The sequence below is a fragment of the Saccopteryx bilineata genome, chromosome 2 (genome assembly GCF_036850765.1).
Source record: "Saccopteryx bilineata isolate mSacBil1 chromosome 2, mSacBil1_pri_phased_curated, whole genome shotgun sequence".
In the NCBI taxonomy this organism is placed as follows: Eukaryota; Metazoa; Chordata; class Mammalia; order Chiroptera; family Emballonuridae; genus Saccopteryx; species Saccopteryx bilineata.
In genome coordinates, this window is record NC_089491.1 from 100,838,572 (window position 1) to 100,861,265 (window position 22,694).

The window sequence follows — 22,694 nt, forward strand, 5'->3', positions numbered from 1 at the left end:
GCAGTTCTCCCCTGCCTGGGAGTCAAGGCCAGCATTCACAGCAGCCCTCCTGGTAAGTCACCAACTCCACAAGGATGGGCTTGAATTAGAGTCACACCGGGTTTTTTGCCAACCTGTGTTCCTCCGTTTTAATGCTAGCCAGAAGTGACCTGGAGGACTAAGGCCGATGTGCCCCGCACACCGCAGCATACTTGGCACAGGATGCCAGGTGCAGTGCATGGACACAGCTGGTACCATCCTCGCGACCATTCTTTTCACTTGCTGTTTTAGAGGCTTCATATGGGCTTTCATTCCCCAGAGCGGGGTCTCAACAAATCACTTGACACATAAAAACAGAGGACCAGGAAAGGGCTGAGTGACCAACTTTTCTATAGCTAGTAACTGGCAGGGTTGGAACTGGGCTCCCATGCTGCTCTCTTAACCTGGAGCCTGTGGTGGCACCTGCTGGGTCTCCGGGGCGCCAGCAGCGCCACTTGGTGGCCAAACAGGGCACTGCACTAAAGTCGTGGGTGGAGCTGGGGCATCCCAGGGACTAAATTCCAACCTCTTTGCAGGGTGTGTAGACAAAGGGTCCCACCTTTCTCTAGCTGTCCAAGATCAAATCCTTATAAGTAGGGCGTTCATAGGTCAAAGTGGGTGAGCCTTCTGGCTGATGCCTTCCTTTGAGCCCCAAATGGGACAGCCTTCCCTCCAGCCCCATTTCAACCTGTCCGACGTCAAGCTCTTACTCTGGGCTGGCTCGTTCCCAGACACTCCATCCTGAGATGTCTTGCTGCCAAAAAGCAAACCTACCGACCCTGGCTTCTCCGCTTCCCCCCTCGCCCTGACCTCTCCCACCCGCAAGCCCGCCTCTCCCCACTCTCCAGCTGTTCCTCAGCTCTCCACCCAGCACCATAGGTGCCCCTTTCCTCTGCCACTGTCACCTGCCTCTTCGCCCCTGCAGAGGCCCGCTCCCCAGGCTGCTGTGACCTGCCTGCAGGCCAGGGACCTTGGGACAGCAACCTGGTCCTGTGCCTCCTCTGCAGCCTCTGCGGTGGAAGCTGCCCAGCCCACGGCTTCCCCCACTGCCCTGAGCTTGCAGAGCCCCTGGTTCATGGCAGGGCCCCAGGAAGCGGCTTTTGGGTCTGAAATGGGTATCTCCACATCATGGAAGAAGCATCTAGCTGGATGAGATCTTGGTCTTAGTTTTCTTTCTTTGTTCAACTTTTGATGTTTGTAAGTGTAGCCTAGAACCTTCTATGTACACTCCCTGGGGCTCTGCTCAAGTGAGAGCAGAGGAGAGTGAGGATGGGGGGACTGGAGGCACTGGTGGGCAGGACGGGGGCCCACCACCTTAACGGGTCTCGCGCCCCCGCAGCGGCCTTCACCATGATCGGCACATCCACACACCTGTCAGACCAGTGCTCGCAGTTCGCCATCCCGTCCTTCTGCCACTTCGTGTTCCCGCTGTGTGACGCGCGGTCCCGGGCGCCCAAGCCACGTGAGCTGTGCCGCGACGAGTGCGAGGTGCTGGAGAGCGACCTTTGCCGCCAGGAGTACACCATCGCGCGCTCCAACCCGCTCATCCTCATGCGGCTGCAGCTGCCCAAGTGCGAGGTGCTGCCCATGCCCGACAGCCCGGATGCCGCCAACTGCATGCGCATCGGCATCCCGGCCGAGCGCCTGGGCCGCTGTGAGTCCCTGCGCGCTCCTGCCCCACCCGCGCCTGCCGAGGGCCCCTCCGATCCCGGAAGGGGGACCCACAGCCCAGGGCCTCTATTCCAGTAGGTTTAAGAGCAGGGGTAGCAGTCATAGCTCCAGGTCACACCCTGCTGGCCCCTGCCTGTCTTTGGGACACAAGTAAGTCACTCCCCCTCTCTGAGCCTCACTCAGACTTCATTCTGTAAGATGCAGTAATCTGTCTGCCCGCAAAACACTATTAAGGACATCAGGGGAACAGTGAAGCTTCCAAACCCTCCTGTGACCCACGAGCACTTGTCCTCACCGAGTAGGTCAGCCTTAAGCCTCCTCCAGGGCACCAGGGAAGGGGCTGCACTCATTCCCTAGGCTGGGGGTTCTGGAGTGTGGCTCCAGGATCCTGGTCACCTGCACACTGCAATCCTCCAGTCCTGGCTGCAGAGTTTGCTCCATGTGACCTTGAATGAGTTGCTTAAATATAATTTCCTCATGTTATATGAGAATACTAACTACTAACCTTGGTAGTTAGAATGAAGATTAAATGAGTTAATAGTCATTAAAGTTCTTAATTCAGTATCCAGACACTCTGGATCATTGCTCAGCACATGCACACCCCAGGGCTGGCTCAGAGAGCACTGGGGTCCCCTCCCGGAAGGTGGAGTGGCACACGTGTGCTCCCTGGGTAGTGGGGGTGTCAGAGGGGGGCCGGGCCGGGCAGTCTCTCCCTCCTGCACAGTTTGGTTTTGTTCCAGAGCAAGCGAAAGTGAGATTGCAGTTGAGATCCTCGTTCTGGAGTGTGGGTGCCTGGGGAGTCCCAACAGTGGTGTCCGCATCATGGAATAACTTCTACAAGTTGTCTTCCCCATATATGTCCCTGATGCGCCCCTAATTTAATTAGTGACTTTGGGAATTTATTAAATCATTATTTTTAATGCTGCTTTTCTTAGAAGTCATATAAAGCCCTCTGGTCTTTTGGAAAGTCCAGTTTGAATACATGCAGGGGAAGTGGTTTGTTCTTTCTAGAAGCGCTGAGAAGGGTGCTCTCTGTACCCGAGGAGGGCTGCTTGCTCTTAATTCAGGCCCCCTAACTTGTCTCCTATCTTAGACCACCAGTGCTACAATGGCTCGGGCACGGATTACAGAGGGACAGCGAGCACCACCAAGTCGGGACACCAGTGCCAGCCGTGGGCTCTGCAGCACCCCCACAGCCACCACCTGACCAGCGCGGACTTCCCTGAGCTTGGAGGGGGGCATGCCTACTGCCGGAACCCCGGAGGGCAGATGGAAGGCCCCTGGTGCTTCACGAAGAATAAAAACGTACCCATGGAACTGTGTGACATACCCTCTTGTAGTATGTATTCTCTCTGCCTCATTTTTTTCTGAAGTGTTGACTATTGAGCACGCTTCGTGATGATGTGGCACCATGTGGCTAGGCTGGTGGCTTTGGGTGCCGCCCCCATTCCACCACCATAAGCATTTGTTTTAAATTAAACTGTTGCTGGTTATACAAGTAATATCTGGTCATTCTAGAATGTTTTAAATTATAGAAACGTCTAAAGAATCATGTACAAATTACTCCTAATTTCTTCACTCTGTTTGCATTTGGGGGTCCCTCTGTCAGCTCTTTTCCTGTGCATGGTCCTGGTTATTCTCCGTTAACACTGTCATATAACATTTCCTGCTATTAACACACATGTGCCCATCATACCAGTGACGGCAGCTCCTCAGCCGTGTCTGCAGTTGGGGGGCCCCCCTCCACTCTGCTCAGCTTTCCCTCATAGACTCAACAGAATAAGGGAAAAATAGAACTTATATTTCTTAACCATTTTCCCTGCAATCTCTCTGTTAAATTATGAACAGGAGCTGAGCTTGTCATTAATGGTCTCAAACGTCACAAACGCTGTCATCCTTTATTCCAGTGTTTGTGTGGCAGCAGCTCCCGCTGGCCTGGACAGCTGAGACTGGTAACCTGGGGTCAGGGGCTAGTGGGACATTACTAAAAGATTGCTAGAGAGAGGTAATGGGTGACGCGCATGCAGTCTCACCATTCAGCTGGAGCCTGTCCTGGCAGCCGGCGTGAGACCGGCGTGCCTGCCCTGCTGGTGATGAGGGTACAAACCTGTGCTCATTACCTTCTCCGGGTCCTAAACTGGGCACTCCCATTCACTGAGCAGTTCTTCAAGAATGTGGGTCCATGGCGGGAGTAAGTGTTAAGAAGGATATTGTCAGTAGTTCGATTACAGGATAGCTCCTCTATGGAATGCTCCAGTGGTTTGAAACACTTCCTGCAAGGAAGGATGATCATGATGTCCCGTTAGGGGAAAGAAGCAAGGTGTAGATCATGAGCTGTGTTACAGCGCCTCTCCCTTTCCCCTTTCCACCATCCCCACCCTCCCCTTCTCTTTCTTTTTATCTTTTTACAAAAAACAAAATGAGTGAAAGCTCTGTGTGTGCTCGCACATGCACACAGAGCACCTATGTATCCCTGGTGACGGTTCACTCAAAACTTGTGATTTCCCATGAACTACAGAAATGTTAAAATATAAAACATTTTTATAATGATCAGTTATTACTTTTGTAGTTAAAACTAAATCAAAACATAAAATATGTGTGTTGTTGGACCTGGCAGTTGTGGAAATCTTGTATTGTGGGAGTATTTGTGCTTAGAAGGCAGAAGTGCAAAGGTGTTCACCGAGGAGTCACTTTTAACAGCTGAATGAGAAGCAGACTGACTGTGATGGGGCCTGCCGACCCCATGGGGCTGTGTGCCGCTGCTGAGGGGCCCGAGAGCTGCCTGAGACAGAGTTATTCTGCCCGAAACCAGACGCAGGGACATGCAGATTGGTGTGACTCTGTTTAAAATGAATTCTGTTCAAACTGCTTTTTAAAAAAACCATACTTTTAAAAAAACTGCCACATCTAAGTGTCAAAATAGTTGAATATTGGTTATTTCATGTTCAAATTAACTCGGGCAAACAGTAAGCTACTGTCAGTGACATACCCTTTGGTAAAATGGGCTGTTAGGAAATGAACAGACATGTTCCGTTCATGATTTTTAAAAGGTAATGATAAAATAAATGGTCGTACAGTGTTTGGACGGTGCTCACACCCATGCTCTTGGCCTGAGGGGTGTGGATTTTCCTCCCACTCCTAATAATGAGAATTGACAGTCTCCACTGCCCCCAGAGGCTTCTAGAAGCTCTGTCTCCATGTGGGCAGGAGAGTTCTGTGTGTGGTGCCAGGAGACTAGGCTGGGTTGGGGACAATGTTTAGTTTTTACCGAGGTGGTGATAGTGTCCATGTTCAGAGAGCCCAGTGACCAGAAATCACCTGTCTGCTTTCAGATGGAGAGCCCATCACCCAGTGGTCATTGGGGCACCCAGATCCCACGTGATTATTCACAGGCTGGGGAGAAAACTGCTGGGCATCTGGGGTGGGAGGTGGCCCCTTTAGGAAAATGGTTCTGCCTTCTGGCAAGAAGACCCCACCTCTGCTTCAGGTGTGGGCATTGCCACCTGGTGCACCACTCTAGATGTCCTATAGGGGGAGAGAGAGCGCTGTCCTGCCTTGGAACACGGAAGCCGGGCCTGGAAGCCGCACACTGTTTGCACCCCTGTCCCACCAAGGTCCTTCCAGATTTCCCGGGCTCCTGCTGCATGCTGTATAGGGTCAAACTCACCTGTACCATGGCACTTGTAAACCAAACGCTCATTTAGTCATTATCCTGAAAGAATACGTTAATCTACAAAAATGTGGACCATCCTAAAATACATTATGAAGAGCAAGGTCATTTCTAATGCCAGCACCAAGTCCCTTTCACAGAGGACGGAGGTCAGGCGTGTTTTGTCAGGTTCGGCGAAGGTGAAATTGGGCAGAGCATTGGTACGCGGGGGCGTCCAGGCACCAGGGAGGAGGAGTGAGGATGCTCAGGGCCCGGGGAGACCTTCAGAGTGCATTGGTCTCGGGTGCTCTGTAGCCTGGTGTGTTTCCATGGGGCAGTCCTGGATTGGGTGTCACGGTTACCACAGGATGCACACTTTGGGGTACGTCACCTTTTTCTCCTGGGGTGGGTGTATAAAGTTGTCCCTTTGTGCTGAGATACTGTCGTTGGAGGCGGGAGTGGGCTGGTGGAGAACTTGGAGTTCTGAAGACTCAGCGAGGTCTTGCTGTCCCCAGGCCCCCAGGACGGCAGCCGGATGGGGATCCTGTACATCCTGGTCCCGAGCATCGCCATACCGCTGGTCATCGCCTGCCTCTTCTTCTTGGTCTGCATGTGCCGGAACAAGCAGAAGGCCTCGGCCTCCGCACCCCCGCGCCGGCAGCTGATGGCTTCCCCCAGCCAGGACGTGGAGATGCCCCTCATCGGCCAGCACAAGCAGGTCTCCCAGCTGACCTCTGCCCGCCACCGTGGCCTTCTTATTTCACTGTAGCACAACACATAACTCTTTGAAACTTCCATTCATTTCATTGTTTCTCCTCTCAAACTTGTCAGCACATTTGTGTCCTTAGAAAATACACAGTAGGCATGTTTAGAAGTCGATGTCCCAGTGGTAGCTTCTCCCTCTCTGTCTGCGATGCATTAGCTGTGTTCACAGAGGCACCAGGAAGGGGCTCAGGTTGTCCCCACCACTTAGGTTCAGTATGGCATTTTTTTCTATTTCCAAGTGAGTGGAGGGGAGATAGACAGACTCCTGCATGCACACCAACTGGTAGCCACCTGGCAACCCCCATCTAGGCCAGTGCTCTGCCTATCGTGGGTCATGTTTGCAACTGAGCTATTATTAGTGCCTGAGAGTGGTTCCACAGAGCCATCCTCAGCACCCACAGCCAATGTGCTTGAACCAATCAAACCATGGCTGCAGGAGAAGAAGAGAGAGAGAGAAAGGGGTGTGGGGGAAGCAGATGGTTGCTTCTCCTGTGTGCCCTGACCAGGAACCGAACCTGGGACATCCACACTCTGGGTTGACACTCTACTACTGAGCCAAACAGCCAGGACCCAATATGGCACTTTCAAGGAAAGTGGGGTTGGTTTTGCTTTGTTTTGTTTTCCAGGGAAGACCAGAGCCAATAGTCTCGCAGAGGAAGTAAAGGGCAGGCTACCCCACCGTAGGCATTGTCAGGATGATGACACCTGAAATGTAGCAAGGAAAAGTCTGTCACAACCACTCAGCCATGTGAAGGGACAGTCACCTTGCTTATGAGCCTCGGAGGGAAGTTCATTCCCTTGTAGGCTTTGAAGGGGAAGAGCAAACTCCTTTAGCTCCATCTCCAGGTGTCATTCAGTGTTTGGCAGGGGTGGGTGGCTGGACGGCAAGCCCCCTGGGGTCAGGGAAGCTCCCAGAAGGATGGGGCCAGACACACAGAAGGGATGAAAACTATAAAAGCTGAGTGGTGCAAGTTTGCATCAATTTCACCACAGGGTACTCCCATCACAAAGCATCTGATTGAGACCCTGGCCAGTTGGCTCAGTGGTAGAGTGTCAGCCCAGCATGTGGAAGTCCCAGGTTCGATTCTTGGTTAGGGCACACAGGAGAAACGACCATTTACTTCTCCACTCCTCCCCCTTCTCTCTCTCTCTCTTCTCCTCCTGCAGCCATGGCTTGCTTGGTTTGAGCACATTGGCCCCAGGCACTGAGGATGGCTCCGTGGAGGCTCAACCTTAGGCGCTACAAATAGCTTGGTTGCGAGCATGGTCCAAGATGGGGGTTGCAGGGCGGACCCTAGTCAGGGCGCATGCAGAAGTCTGTCTATTTCCCCTCCTCTCACTTAAATAAGAAAAAAGAAAAGAAAGCATCTAATTGAGAATCTAATCAAGAAGCAGCCAGACAGGACAGCTGAGAAGCATCAGGAGAACAGCTGGTCTGGGTTCTAAGAAAGACAGAAAACACAAGACATATCCCTTGGGTTTGAGAGAAATAGACACGGGTCTCACTGTTCCAGGCAGTGGTGGTTAGGCTTCCTCTGTGAACACGCTGGGGAGCAGGAGAGGCCCTGGGGGGACACAGCTGGCACAGTGCAGGGATCACTCTGGGACAGCTGGAGCTCAGTGTGGCTGGGTGTGTGTGTGTGAATTAGGTGTGCACACACGTTACCATGGTATCTCAGCTGTACTTGGGACATAATTTGCAGCCTGGTTGGGACCTGTTGGAGGTTTCAGGCAGCCTCATGGTGGCAGGGTGTGTTTAAGAGCAGAGTAATGTGTGGGACAGGCTGAGCCCGGGGCAGGGGGATAGCAGGTCCCCGGCAAGGCTGTGGGGACAGCCGGCACTAGAACTGGCCCCTGGGGACTGCCCTGTTTCTCCCTCTGGAATTGCAGTGGCAGGAAGGTTTCACGGGGCCTTTTCTCTTGCAGGCCAAACTCAAGGAGATCAGCTTGTCCACAGTGAGGTTCATGGAGGAACTTGGGGAGGATCGCTTTGGGAAGGTCTACAAAGGCCACCTGTTCGGCCCTGCCCCAGGGGAGCCAACCCAGGCTGTGGCCATCAAAACGCTGAAGGACAAGGCGGAGGGGCCCCTACGGGAGGAGTTCCGGCACGAGGCCATGCTGCGGGCGCGGCTGCAGCACCCCAACATTGTCTGCCTGCTGGGCGTGGTGACCAAGGACCAGCCCCTGAGCATGATCTTCAGCTACTGCCCGCACGGCGACCTGCACGAGTTCCTGGTCATGCGCTCCCCGCACTCCGACGTGGGCAGCACGGACGACGACCGCACGGTGAAGTCGGCCCTGGAGCCCCCCGACTTCGTGCACGTGGTGGCGCAGATCGCGTCCGGCATGGAGTACCTGTCCAGCCACCACGTGGTCCACAAGGACCTGGCCACCCGCAACGTGCTGGTGTACGACAAGCTGAGCGTGAAGATCTCCGACCTGGGGCTGTTCCGCGAGGTGTACTCGGCCGACTACTACAAGCTGATGGGGAGCGCGCTGCTGCCCATTCGCTGGATGTCCCCCGAGGCCATCATGTACGGCAAGTTCTCCGTGGACTCGGACATCTGGTCCTACGGGGTGGTCCTCTGGGAGGTGTTCAGCTACGGCCTGCAGCCCTACTGCGGGCACTCCAACCAGGACGTGGTGGAGATGGTGCGCAGCCGGCAGGTGCTGCCCTGCCCCGACGACTGCCCCGCCTGGGTGTACGCCCTGATGATCGAGTGCTGGAACGAGTTCCCCAGCCGGCGGCCTCGCTTCAAGGACATCCACAGCCGGCTCCGGGCCTGGGGCAGCCTGTCCGCCTACAACAGCTCGGCACAGACCTCGGGCGCCAGCAACGCCACGCAGACCAGCTCCCTGAGCACCAGCCCGGTCAGCAACGTCAGCAACGCCCGCTATGGGGGCCCCAAGCCCAAGGCCCAGCCCTTCCCGCAGCCGCAGTTCATCCCCATGAAGGGCCAGATCCGACCCCTGGTGCCCCCTCCACAACTCTACATCCCTGTCAATGGCTACCAGCCTGTGCCAGCCTACGGGGCCTACTTGCCCAACTTTTACCCTGTCCAGATCCCCATGCAGATGGCACCCCAGCAGGTGCCTGCCCAGATGGTCCCCAAGCCGGGCTCCCACCACAGTGGCAGCGGCTCCACCAGCACCGGGTATGTCACCACCGCGCCCTCCAACACGTCGGTGGCCGACAGGGCAGCCCTGCTCTCCGAGGGCACCGAGGACATGCAGAACACCCCTGAAGACGCGGCCCAGAGTCCCGTGCAGGAGGCGGAGGAGGAGGAGGATGGCTCCGTCCCCGAGACCGAGCTGCTGGGTGACAATGACACCGTGCAGATGGATGAGACAGAGGTCCAGCTGGAAGCCTGAGGGCTGTGGGGTTGAGGGGCACTAGTGGGAGACTTCACCCGCCTTGAGACGTGAGCCCCAGGCCTCGGGGGCTGGTTTGCTGCCTCACCGGGGGCACGCACTCCTCAGCTGTCCTTTCTGCAGAGCTGCTGCTGTGGCCATCGTTCACTCGTTCAGCCAGTGGCACCTGACTGATGGCAGCCCCCAGCGTCACCGGCATTTTCCCAGAGGAGGATGGGTGGCCAGCACTGCCTGTGCTCTGAAGGAGAATGGGTGGGTGTTCCCACTGTGTTGCATATGGATCCAATATTGCAGAACTTTGGGACAGCAGGCCTGCTCAAGGCAGCAAGGTGGGACCTGGGCTTCACGACTCCCAGTGACTGGCTGTTGGCTGCGGATGGAGGAGTGGCCTTTCTCTCTGTCGCCCCCTTCAGCTGGCAAAGACCAGTAGGGACAGGATGCTGCCACCTGCCAGGGTCTGGCGAGAAAGGGGCTTCTGAAATGGGAGTCTCGTTTTAAAACAAAATGTGCCTTAAAGCCACACAGTTTCGTATTTTTTGTGAACGGATGGTTGATTTACCCTCCGAGTGTATTTTGCCCCCTTTTCTGGCATTGGAGGGAAGTCTTTCTGGGGTTTGGGATGTTGTAAGGAAGCGATATTGTACAGAGCACAGTACTGTTTGTCTTCTTGGCGTCATGTACAGACCTGAAATGTAATTTATATGTTTTCTTTTTGTATGCCATTTTCATTGAAGTATTTTGAGCTTAAAATAATGACTTTAGTAATTTAACTGTTTACCTGACCCACCTGGGATGCCGCCTGATTGTAATTCAGTTGCTTATGTTGGTACCAACAAAAGATTGGTCCGTTCATTTCAGAGCTCCCGTGAGAGATGGCCCAGGGCACCGTGAGTGTTCCCACCGGTAACTACACACGGGGCGTATCCAAGCGCAAGCATGTGGGTCTCCGTCCATCACGAAGGTGTCAGGCGTGGGCGGTGTGGGATGAGGCAGGCGCCCCACGTGACCATGTGGGCGGAGCCCTTTGCAGCCTACGGGGCTGGTCCAGAACCGTGACCTAATATGACTGTGGATGTATGTTTGTCAATAAAAGATGGAAACAAGCCCATTGCTTCCTCTGTAAGGTCTCGGGGTGGGGTGGGGTGTGTGTGTGTGAATTAATTGCTGATGATGTAAAGTTGGTCTTTGGTTTTAAACCTCTCTCCTTCTGAGGTCCCAGGACCTCATTTTAGACCTGAAGATTGGTACTGACCATGGCTCTGGCGCAGTGCTGAGAGTTGAGGCCAAGAGGGGAATGGGCTTCCCTTCACCCCCCACCCGCCCGCCCAGGGCTGCCTGTACCGCCTGCCGTGGGGCCAGTGGAGCTAGAGTACACCTTTGCCACGGTTACCTGGAGGGTCAGTGGCTGTGTGGTTTCCAGTGAGGGGAGGGGCACTGTAACAGCCGTGACCCGGGTGAGGCCTGGGGACGCTTCCACCAGCCAGCAAAGGTCCCAGCTGCCGCAGGGCCTGGCCCGCCCCCAACATGAACTGGAGGTTTTCCATGGATGCTGCGGTGGGTCTCCAGCCCAAGGGCCAGGCTGGGCTGGCGTAGGGATTTGCTTCCCGAGTGGGGCAGTGGGTCTGTGGCCAGTAGCAGCGCTGTCTTCCCTGCTCCCAGGCCTACTGGGTGGGGTCGAGAAAGTGCACTTCTGACAGGTGCCCAGAGGGTGACGATGCTGTGGTCAAGGCACCCGCTGAGAGCCAGTGGGTGCAGAATCAATTTGTCTCTGTCTAGCATCTCGGGCCATCCTGAGCTTCCCATCTCTTTGGTACACCCCCTCCCCCACCACTTTGATTAGCATGATGCTGCTCAGGATAGAGCACCCTGCACACGTGATGAAATGAACCCTCCGAGTACACCCTGAAACCAGGACTGACTCCTCCCTGCCAGGCGGAGAGAGGCCGCATGATGGAGTGAGGACTGGGAGCCCCAGCCCCAGCGGGCGAGTGTGGTCCCCCGTGTACGGGAAGGATTCAGGGTTGAGCGGAGCGACTTCTCACTTTCACTGGCATAAAAGAGAAACTTTATCACTAACGGGGTTCACCCGATGGTTTCACTGTTCAGTTAGACTTGAGATGGCTGCCCCCCTGCAGGCCTGGCCACTCAGCTCTGGACAGATGCCCACCCCAGGCTGCTGACAGCAGAGCTGGCAGCACGGATTCTGCAGAAACGGGACGGATGGTGTGTGGGCGGAACAGGGAGGTTTGAATTTGAGGATCCTCCCCCCCCCCCAGCTCAATGCAGCATGTGTATGTTACCACTCATTCTAATTGTAGGGTCTCGATGCCTCTGGAGGGAGCTTGAGTGATTAAAGCGGGTGCGTTGAACAAAAGTGACTGAGTTGGGACATTCCAGCCCAGCCCAGGGTGAGAGCTAGTGTGGACAACTTAGAGGCATAGCATTCGTGTGGCCTCAGGTGTCTGTGCCTGTCCCTGTTCAGCCCACAGGGAGGTTTGCCAGCTCATTTCTGGGTAATTAGTTATAGTCTAGCCCTACGAAGCCTCGTGCATGCCCTCATATTTCCTGGTAAACAACACTTGTTGAGACAGTTTGTTGGAGCCATGGCCAACTTTTGGGACTGATTTTAAGGCTGTTTGACTAAACAATAGTATGACAGCTTCCTACTAAAGCAGGAGGGACCTCTTGTCTCAGCAGGGAAACACTGGAAATGGGCTCGCTTGGGACTTCCTTCAACATTGAGATCTGTGTTTGTTCTTGGACAACATGATTCTATAACTATGTTTGAAACAAATCTTACCCAGATGTTGGTTCTAGGTGAGTTTCTTATGGGGACATTTAAAATCTTTTTTTTTTTTTTTTTTGAGATGAACATTTATGAAGGTTGTGTCAAGTACTTCAGAGTACTTACTGTCTTGAAACCTGGCCACCGCAAGCCAGTGTGGCCTTTCCAAGGTCGGTCCTGCTGTCCCGTCACCCCACTCTCTTCTCCTTATCGTCAGTCCCCAAGGTGGCTGAGACTGTTTCCTGGCCTGGGACTTGGTGAGTGCTCGGTGATTGGCTCCTAGCAGGGTAAAGCTTTATTTATATTGGAAAGGCCTGGACCGAGGCCCGTGGACACCTGCACAGAGGACATGAGCCTCACCGTCAGGTGTTCAGACCGCAGGCAGCAGCATGTTCGCAGTGTTGTATCTCTATCATCGTTTCTTTGCATTTGTGTGCTTACTGGACATCTAGCACGCTCCTGTAGTTCACAGACACCGTGGGCAGTCCCTCTCCCTCCCCTCTCTGCTCAGTGCCCTTCACCCTCCTCTCCGTACCGCTGCCACTGGCTTCTCATGGGTCTTCCCAGCTTATTAATGCACATGGAAGCCCGTGTACCTATGTGTTCGCATATGTCGCCCATGCTTAGCTAAGTGGTCACCTGCACAGACTGTTCTCTGTCTTGCTTGCTCGTGTAATCGTGTGTCTCGGGAACCTCTGTCTGTCGGTGAGTGCAGCTTGTCTGCAGGAGGAGTTCCTAGGCAGGGCCCTGCTGGCGAACGAAGGCAGGAGCTGTAAGGTGGCAGGTGGCGCCGTGGTGCCCCCAGCCTGGGGGCACGGTGCAAGCGGTGGCAGGGGAAAGCTGTGCAGGGTGGGTTTGGGGAACTTGACTCAGCCCTACTCCATGTTTTTAAAAAGACAGAGCATGTTAACATTTTAACCTAGTAGTAGTGTTTTTTTTCACACTTTGTCCTGTCCATTCCCTTTTCCAGTCCGAAGTGTTAAGGGTTTTAATGAAAACATTGGCCAGAGACACAGAGATTTAAAACATCCCCTGGGTGTTGGGAGGCTTTGAGAGCTTATGCAGGTACCCAGAGGAGGTACAGAGCCAATGGCTGCTTCCTTGGAACTCCAGAAGGTCACTGCAACACCCCCACTCCAGGATGGGCCCTGCGACACCCTGCCCGGGGTAATGAGGCCCTCTGGGCCATGCCCCTCTGTGCCCATCAAGGAGCTGAGCGCAGTGAACTGTGGAGCCCGCTTTAGTGACCTTGCTTGGATCTCCGTGGGACGTGGGAAGGGAGAGGGTGTCCGGAAAGGACAAAGAACTCAGGGGAGACAGGCAGCCTTGCCCTCCCCGTGCCTCAGCCCCCCGCCCCCCGGTCAGCTGCCTGTCAGACATGCACGTCTTGCTCTGAAGAGCCTGACGGTGGCAATACCCAGGATTCCCAGGGTTGGCTCTCCATTCCCAGAGCCTTGGCTATCAGGCACTTTTCATATTTTATTATCTGTTTAATATGGCTGTCTAGGATTTTAATAATCGTCACTTTCTTAAACTGCATTTTTTAAAAAGTGTTTATTTTAACAAGAGAGGAAAGGAGGGAGAGTGAGGGGAGACAGAAACTTTGATCTGCTCCTCTATGTCCTCTGACCCGGGATCGAACCAGCAACCTCTGAGTACCAGACAGTGCTCTAAGCAAGGGGGCTCTCCAGCCAGGGCTTAGACTGTATTTTAGGTTTCGTCTCCTCCCTGTGGGCTCTTCGCCAGAAAATTGCACTAAAGCCTCTAGGGGCAAGTCAGTCGGTCTGCACGGCCCCCCACCCCTGGCTGTTACTGTGCCAGTCTCTTAGCGCTGCACCCTTGCACTTCTCCCCGGGGTTTCCACAGCATTTCTAATAGGGAGTCAGCCCTGGGCCCCCGAGAAGCACTTCCTTCTTTTTCAGGTGGAGATCTCAGGACAGTCTTCATCTCCCTGGGTCACCTTAAAGAACACCGAGCCACCACTTTCTAGACAGCTGAATTGTGCTCTCTTTGACTTCCAGAAACTAGCCATTCTCAGCATGCAACTCAGTGATTTTTAGTAAGTTTGCAGAGTGTGTGGCTTTCTCGCCAGCCTAATTTCAGAACATTTTCATCTCCTCACGCAGATTCCTCCAGGCCCATCAGCCCCTGGAAGGCCAGCTCTGTTTCCTGCCTCCGTGGTCGTGCCCGTGGTGGACATTTCTTAGAAGTGGGATTCTGCAATACGTAGCAGCATCTTTCACTTGGCAGAATGTGTTGGAGTCCATCCACATGGCAGCATGTGTCAAGTTCATCGTATTGCCGACTAGTATGCCATTATGTGGATGAACCACGGTTTGTTTATCCCTTCATCCCCAAATGGACATTTGGATTCATCCAGTTCTGAGCTACTGTGATGAAAATGCTATGAACATGTGCGTCTGTTCACTGTAGACATGATTTCATTGCTCTCGGGCAGATTGCTAAGACTGGGATGTCTGAGTGGTAGGGTTCATCACTGATCTTTTAAAGGAACTTCCTAACTATTTTCTAAAGTGGTGGCACCATGTCACCTTCCCACCAGCAGTGGATGAGGCCTCCAGTTTCTCCCCACCCTCACCAGCACTTGTCCTGATTGTTTTGTTTTAACTAGAGACATCCACTTATAAGAATATCAAAAGAAAACAGGACTTAGATGAAATGATTGAGATTGCAGCCAAATTCTATGACTTGTTTAATAATTCCCATCAAATAACCTTTACTTGTTTGTTCAGGGAGTCTTTCAGCAAATAGTTCTTAAATGTGTCCTGTTGGGTGTATTCATTGATGAACGGGATAGGAAACGTCTCCCCATGTTCTCAGGAGGAAGGTTACTAAACAAGAAACATTGTTGCCCTGGCCAGATAGGTTGGTTGGTTAGAGTATCATCCCAAAGCGCATAGGTTGTAGGTTTAATCCCTGGTCAGGGCACACACACACACATATATATTATATATATATATATTAAATATATATATATTTAATATATATATATTAAATATATATATTAAATATATATATATTTAAATGAAATATTGTAATAACAGGCTGCAGGATTTGCTGAGTGATGATGCCTTGGTCAGAGCCCAACTGTGGCAACTGACAAGCGTCACCCAGGTGCCATTAGGGCAAGATCCTGCATTTGTAGGTGACAAAGGACAGAAACTGCCTCCTCTGTCATGGGCACGCTGAAGGGGGCTTGTGATAACAGGTGGTTGAAGTCTTTCCTGGAAGGCTCTGCCTCCACATGAAGTTCCCAGCCTTTCTGGGTCTCAGAACAGGTTGGCAAGGCCCGACCCCGGAGTCTACCACCCCAGGACCTGCCTGTGGATGTGGGTGGGGAGAATCACACTCCTTTTCACTAACCTCTAGCTGAAATGTAGCGTTTCCTTGTATTATAAACGTAGGCAAAACCCCACCAAAGCTGTCCTCTTCCCACTCGTGGCTGGTCAGCAGTAAAATCTGGTCCTCTTCATGTCACATAGCAAGTGTGGCAGGCAGTTGCTTTAAATGTTTTGTTTTGCTCACCGCCATGCCATCCATTCACCCATTATTGGGCCTGCTGCGAGATCTTCTTGCTGCACTGATGCAGAAGTGTCACGAGAGAAGGCCCAAGCTCGAGGGGGCTTCCCCCCTCCTCGGTTCTCATCATGCTTACAAGACAGAATTCAGGTGGGAGACAGGGTGCAGTGTTAGAGCAAACAAATGGTTTAAGAAAAGCTACACACTTGGCACAAGGCACAAGCAGGCAACTCAGCTAGTCTGAGCGCCCAGTCTGGTGGGGTCTTAGGAGTTATGTACTCTTAGCTTCAAGGCTGTTTCTGTGTTACCAGGGCTAGTAGACAGGGTTTCAAGCCTCCCCTATCTGATAGTGGGACCAGCGTACAGGGTTTCAAGGCCATCTGGATATCTGGTGATTTTATTTGGGTAGGTCTTAAGACGGCTGACTCCTGCCTTCAGTGGGTGAGATAAACCCCCTTTTCTCTCCCTTCCCCTTTTCCTGCCCTGGTAACTGTCTATCTTACCTAACAGAAGCACATATATTACATCCTTATTTTGATTTTTTAAGTATATCTTGATTATTTCAATTAGATGTTATTGAACGTCATTTGTTATTGATGTCATTTGAGTGTTATTTTCTGCACTAACACCATATAGTCTTGAGAGGAGCTCCAAGTGCACAGGGCTCTGTTGCTGCTGCAGACAGGTTCAGAGAAGACAGTGTCTCTTCCGAGACCACTGTGCCCAGCAGAGCACCCTGCTCCTTTCTGATCCGCCCCCCTCCTCGTCTGCCCCCACACTGTCTGCAGGCTCGGCCCCCTGAGACCACTGACCAGCGCCTGCCTTCCTCACCCACCCCGGCTTCTCCAGCTGCTTTGGTCCAGGCACGACGGAGGGATGGGTGAGGTGCTGTGACAACAACCTCCTTCCTCTCTCGTTTTGTTTCAGAAGGGCACATCCCGAAGACGGGGCAACATGGAGGAGTAGCTACAACATCTCCTGGGCACAGCATGAGCACAAACCAGTTTTATGTGTTTTCAAAGTAAATACTCATCTCCTGGCTTCCTCACATCTACGGTGTGCACAGGTCTTACGACATCAGAGACATTCTCTCTGTGCCTGACGGCCCTAGAAGCAAGGAGGAGACGGCTCCCAGAGTCTCCTGCTGCAAGGCCAGCGTATTCCCAGAGAGAGGGGTGCTTTTTGCTGTCTTTTTTTTTTTTCAGGTAATTGTTCTTCAATTTATAATTATTATCCAATAAGGGTAAAATTCTGGTTAGAATAACTTTCAGTATGGATTTCATGAGCATGAAATAAGTTTCCCGTCTCTTCTCTATAGAACACTGGTTGCATGTTGATGCAGCACAGCAGGCCCTGCACTCATGGTACAAGCTGTGTACTCTCTTAAGGAATTTCGGGCCCTGGCTGGTTGGCTCAGTGGTAGAGTGTCAGCCTGGTGTATGGATGTTCTGGGTTCGATTCTCTGTCAGGGCACACAGGAGAAGCACCCATCTGCTTCCCCACCCCTCCCTGCTCTCTCTTTCTCTCTCTCTCTCTCTCTCTCTTCCCTTCCCACAGCCATGGCTCAATTGGTTAGAGGGAGTTGGCCTCAGGCACTAAGGATGGCTCCATGGGCTCCATCTCAGGCACTAAAGTAGCTCAGTTGCTGAGCAACGGAACAACGGCCCCAAATGGGCAGAGCATTGCCCCCTAGTGGGCTTGCCAGGTGGATCCCAGTCTGGTTGCATGCAGGAGTCGGTCTTTCTGCCTCCCCTCCTCTCACTAAACTAAAAATAAATAAATAAATAAATAAATAGAATTTCATTAACTTGATTATACCTTGCCACACTTTTTTTTTTTGCTAAAATAACCCAGCATAAAAACATAATATGTGCAAGGAAACTGGAGTGCTTATTAAAAAAACTTCGTTTTGCCTGACCTGTGGTGGCGCAGTGGATAAAGCGTCGACCTGGAAATGCTGAGGTTGCCGGTTTGAAACCCTGGGCTTGCCTGGTCAAGGCACATATGGGAGTTGATGCTTCCAGCTCCTCCTTCCTTCTCTCTCTCTGTCTCTCCTCTCTCTCTCTCTCTCTCTCTCTCTCTCTGTCTCCCCCTCTCCTCTCTAAAATGAATAAATAAAAAAAATAAAAATAAAAAAAAGAAAAGTATCATTTAAAAAAAATAAAATAAAATATTAAAAAAAAAACAAACCTTTGTTTTTGATACATTCAGAATGTATTACATATGGGTTCATGGGTAAAACACTCTGTCCCAAATGCCTACAAGCAATCCTGCCGAATGGAGCACAGAAATCAATGAGATTCTCTCTAAACCAGGAGTCGGGGACCTTTTTGGCTGAGAGAGCCATGAACGCCACATATTTTAAAATGTAATTCCGTGAGAGCCATACAGTGACCCGTGTACGTTATGCGTTATCCAATACAAATTTGGTGGTGTCCTGGAGGACAGCTGTGATTGGCTCCAGCCACCCGCAACCGTGCACGTGAGTAGTAGGAAATGAATGGATTGTAATACATGAGAATGTTTTATATTTTAATGCTGTTATTATTTTTATTAAAGATTTGTCTGCGAGCCAGATGCAGCCATCAAAAGAGCCACATCTGGCTCGTGAGCCATAGGTTCGCGACCCCTGCTCTAAAATCCTTGGGAAAAGCATTGGATGAATTCTGTGAAGAGTGAATGCAGATGGCAGCCCACTGTGTGCCCCTGCAGGGTCGCATAGAGAAGCAGCCAATGGGAGCGGCAGTAAAGCCCATCTCCATGGTCCACCATATTCAGTTCTCTGGAGAGGCACAGCAGAGAGGGGAGCCCCAGTGGGAGTGGGAAGCTTAGGGAATTCGGCCTTTAGTTACCTAATGTGCCTCTAAAAACTCCCATGACCAAGAATCATCTAAAAGTCTATCTGCAAAGCCCCTTACCTGGTAGACAGTGGTGGATTCTTCACCATCTTAAACTGGGAACCCACACCAGCAGGCAGAGCAGTATGGGCAGTTCATGAATGCAAGGGAGAACACAAGAGTGGGTCATCAATCTCACTGTTTAAAAAAATGCATCCCTCTCAACAGCATGAATTTCCAGGCCATGGGGTTAGTGATCTCAGGGTCAAGGAGAATGGGAAAGAGAAACTGCTGGTGAATATCAATTTTTATGAGGACAAGAAGGCAGGCTGACCCCCACCTGATTCGCTGTGCAGGCAGGAACCCTGTGCCCTTGATGGGCTGGAGCTGGGAGCTAAGTCCCCAGGCCTGGGAGTGACCTCAGCCTCTTCAGTCCCTGCCAGAGTGATGCAATTCTGAGAAGTGCCACTAGAGGCCACTAGAAAATAAATTCTAATTAACTCACTGAGATCTTTGTGTGTCTCCTGAAAAATAATTTTAGTTCACAGCCAGAAAAAAGGCTTCAAGCACCAATTTAAAGGGGGTGGGGTGGGGAGCATAAATATAAATAAATATAAATCAACAGAAAAGTGTGTGTCCCAGGAGCCCCTCGAGAGAGAGCCACAGGTGGTGGGTTGGTCCCCACTGCAAAATGGGTTCACAGGGTAGAGGAGATAAAAGAGATCTTCTCCCTCTTTTATTCACTGCTGCATCCCCAGCATAGAGTGGGTGGAGGCTTAGTGACGTCTAAGCTGGGGCTTTTCTGGGCAGGGTCTTTAAATCAGGACCCAGGACTGAATCAGCAGGGACAGCAAAGTGAAGATGAGGCCACGCCCCCCGAGATGACCAGTATGGTCCTCCGGAAGATGCTGAAGGACTGCTCTGCTCAATCAAGTGTCCGGACAGGCTGCTGTGAGGACCCAGATGTTTATCTCACTCCTACTTTGTGTAAGAAGCTACCTCAGGGTGTGTCCCAGAAAGCTGGGGGAGGGAAGCAAGAGGAAGGGCGAAGCAGGACCCAGGAAAAGTAACCAGAGGCTTCCTCCAAGTCCTTCCCAAACTTTCCAGCGCAGAGTAGCTGCTGTTTCCCTCCCCCACCTTCCTCTCCCCCCCTCCCTCCTCCCCACCTGCCTTGAGTCTCTAAGAGACTTAACACCATGTGCGTACACATGCACGCACCCCAACAAGTATGGTTCTTTGCTTTTCTTTCTGAAAACCGTCATGGTGAATTTCTGGTAGGTGAACATCTCTCCCTCTAGGTTTATTGAGTAGTAAGCTCTTTCCAAATGTTCACTATTATAATGTTGCTGTGAACATTCCTGCACACAAAACTGACCTGCCACCGTGCCAGGTATAAAGATTCCCGGTTGCTCTTGTCACCGTCTTGTTGAGTCAGCATGTTCAGCCTGCACCCCATTTTCTCTGTGTCCACTTTGGGCCTCCACAGCCATTCGCTAGCAGTCCTCTCACCCGCACGGATGGCCTTCCCACCATGTCTATGCCCGCAGAGGGAAGCGGGGGAGCAAAGTGTCACGTCTCACTAGGAACCCCTCTCTTCTGGACTTGAAGCACAGCCAAGTAATAAATCTGCCACACACAAGGCTTTGTGGCCAGAGACCTAGGCCATGGTCTGCATAAATTCAAACTCACATTGCATTGTTTAAAATAAACCTAGGATAAATGCCATGAGATTGAAGCATTGAGATTTTCAAGGTGACCTCCGCACGCCGAGAAAAGACCTGTGCACTAGCCTTCAGTCTGATCTGAAACCAGAGAGCCATCATGCTGGGTGCCGGCATTCCATCCGAGACGAACCCTTCAGTGACTCACGTCCACACACAGCCAGAAGTGTGCGCGGCACTCCTCCGCCGGGTTCTCAGCCCAGCCCTCCCTGCTCAGGAGGCTGAAGACTGATTAAAAGCAAGAAACAAAAGAAGAGGTTAGCCGTGACTGCTGACGACAGTGGGATTGGAGGCCAAAAGTACTCAGAGCTGTTTACACACCATGGTAGACAAATACACAAAGCGACAGCTCCCGGGAAGAAACGGCCGTAGTGGGAAAGGCATACGCACCCTCAGAAACTGAAGGAGCAAGGCAGAGAGCTAACAACAGACTGGGAACGCGGTTCCCTGGGCAGACCGGTTAGTCTTTCCTAGGGCACATTTCAGTAATCAATCACGGAGCTGACAGCCGCATCAACCATAATAAAATCCCCAAAGCAGAGATGTCACGGGCTCTCTTCCCTGACCGCAATCCCGGAGCTAAAGATGGCGTCATCTCCCGACATCAAAGGTGATTAGGTACTGTCATCCTTGATAGCTTACCCAGGGAGAAAGTCAGGGTCCCTGAGGCCGGGAATGCCACTGTGCACGACAGCCACCCACAGCTGGGCACTAAGTCCTGCCCACGATGGGCTCCCCGCCCGCGTGCCACCGTCATTTCACTGTTGATTGGCACTGCCACGACAAGGAAGCGGTGACGTTTCCAAACAACTATGCCTGGGAAGGTCTTGCCTTGTTTTTTCTTTTTTTCTTTTTCTCTGTTTACATTTTAGTGATTGCAAGACCTCGTGATAGTGAAACCACAAGTGAGTTGGACTTGGCTCTCCCATCTTGGTTTTCTTTTTGGCCCAACCCAGGACTCTTGAGAAATTTTGTGTTTTTTTACAGAGAGAGAGAGAGAGAGAGACAGAGAGTCAGAGAGAGGGATAGATAGGGGCAGACAGACAGGAACGCAGAGAGATGAGAAGCATCAATCATCAGTTTTTCATTGTAACACCTTAGTTTTTCATTGATTGCTTTCTCATATGTGCCTTGACCGTGGGCCTTCAGCAGACCGAGTAACCCCTTGCTTGAGCCAGTGACCTTGAGTCCAAGCTGGTGAGCTTTTGCTCAAACCTGATGAACCCACGCTCAAGCTGGCAACCTCGGGGTCTCGAACCCGGGTCCTTCTGCATCCCATCCGATGCTCTATCCACTGCGCCACTGCCTGGTCAGGAGAGACAATTTTTTTTTACAGAAACAAGATAGCAGGTCATTGGTAGAGGCATGTGACTCAGGAGAACGTGAGATGGGGGTGTCAGCCTTGGGAAATCTGGGTGCCCCCACCACCACCAAAGGAAGGATCATTCCCAAGAGCTAGAGTAACATCACCCAGCCACACTGACATCTACCTGAGAAAGCCCATACATGCTGTTTACCTCTGTTCAGTAACAAAGATGAACAGACACACTTCGTGTGTTGGCTGTTGTGTTAAGCCCAGAGGAGAACCATCTTGATAAAACTGCTCACAGGTCATTGTTCATCACACCCTTTAATTTCTTGTTTCTTGTAGGGGAGGAAACTAAACTACACTTAGGTGAAATCAGCCATTTCTTTACGATTTTTCTCTCTCTCTTTCTTTCCTCCTCCCACCATGGGGCTGGCCCTGGATCAAAGACTTGGTATCTACTCCCTTTTCACTAGGAGGTGGAGGAACTTGGGGTGAGACTGCTGAGCTGAAAGAGAGACTTGTAGAGTTGAATTACCTAACTGCATTTTAGCAGAAGCCCCACTCTGCAGCTGGGGAAACTGAAGCCCAGAGGACTCTTGCCACCCAATGTAGTTTAGTAGGAAGCAGGCATCTGAACCAGGGCTGGGACACGTGCTGGGAAGTAGGAACAGGAGTCCAGTAGCCAGGCCTGGGGCTCAACACTTGGAGTGGCTCCTGGCCATTCCCACCACCCCGGGGGTGGGGGTGGAGGAAGGAGACTTAAGGAGACGGTGGGAGAGGGTCTGCCCGGGGCTGTGAACCACCACTGGGGGTTCAGGGACTTCTCCTGGCCATGAGTGCGGGCCTCTGGGAGGGGCACGGGGTCCTAGGGCAAGGTGACCGCTCCTTCTCCTTGTGCCACCCCCACCTCCTTCCCCACCCCCTGTGGCCACAGAGCTTCCTGGGATGTGAATGAAGCAGGAAGAGCCCGAGTCTGGCCAGAGGGGGTGCCTGGCTGCTTGGCTGGTCCCTGTGGCCCCCAGAGCCT

The 22,694-nt window shown here is 52.3% G+C and overlaps 1 protein-coding gene across 2 annotated transcripts in view; it reads left to right on the forward strand.

Moving 5' to 3' along the window:
- Positions 1-10,564, forward strand: part of ROR2 (receptor tyrosine kinase like orphan receptor 2) — a 221,048-nt gene extending 210,484 nt beyond the window's left edge. For both annotated transcript variants that reach the window (XM_066257503.1, XM_066257504.1), the window contains exons 6-9: positions 1,358-1,672; positions 2,783-3,028; positions 5,854-6,056; positions 8,030-10,564. In XM_066257503.1, coding sequence (XP_066113600.1) covers positions 1,358-1,672; positions 2,783-3,028; positions 5,854-6,056; positions 8,030-9,475 — 2,210 coding nt within the window. In that variant the 3' untranslated portion in view covers positions 9,476-10,564. The remainder of the gene's footprint in view (positions 1-1,357; positions 1,673-2,782; positions 3,029-5,853; positions 6,057-8,029) is intronic.
- Positions 10,565-22,694: the final 12,130 nt, after the last annotated feature.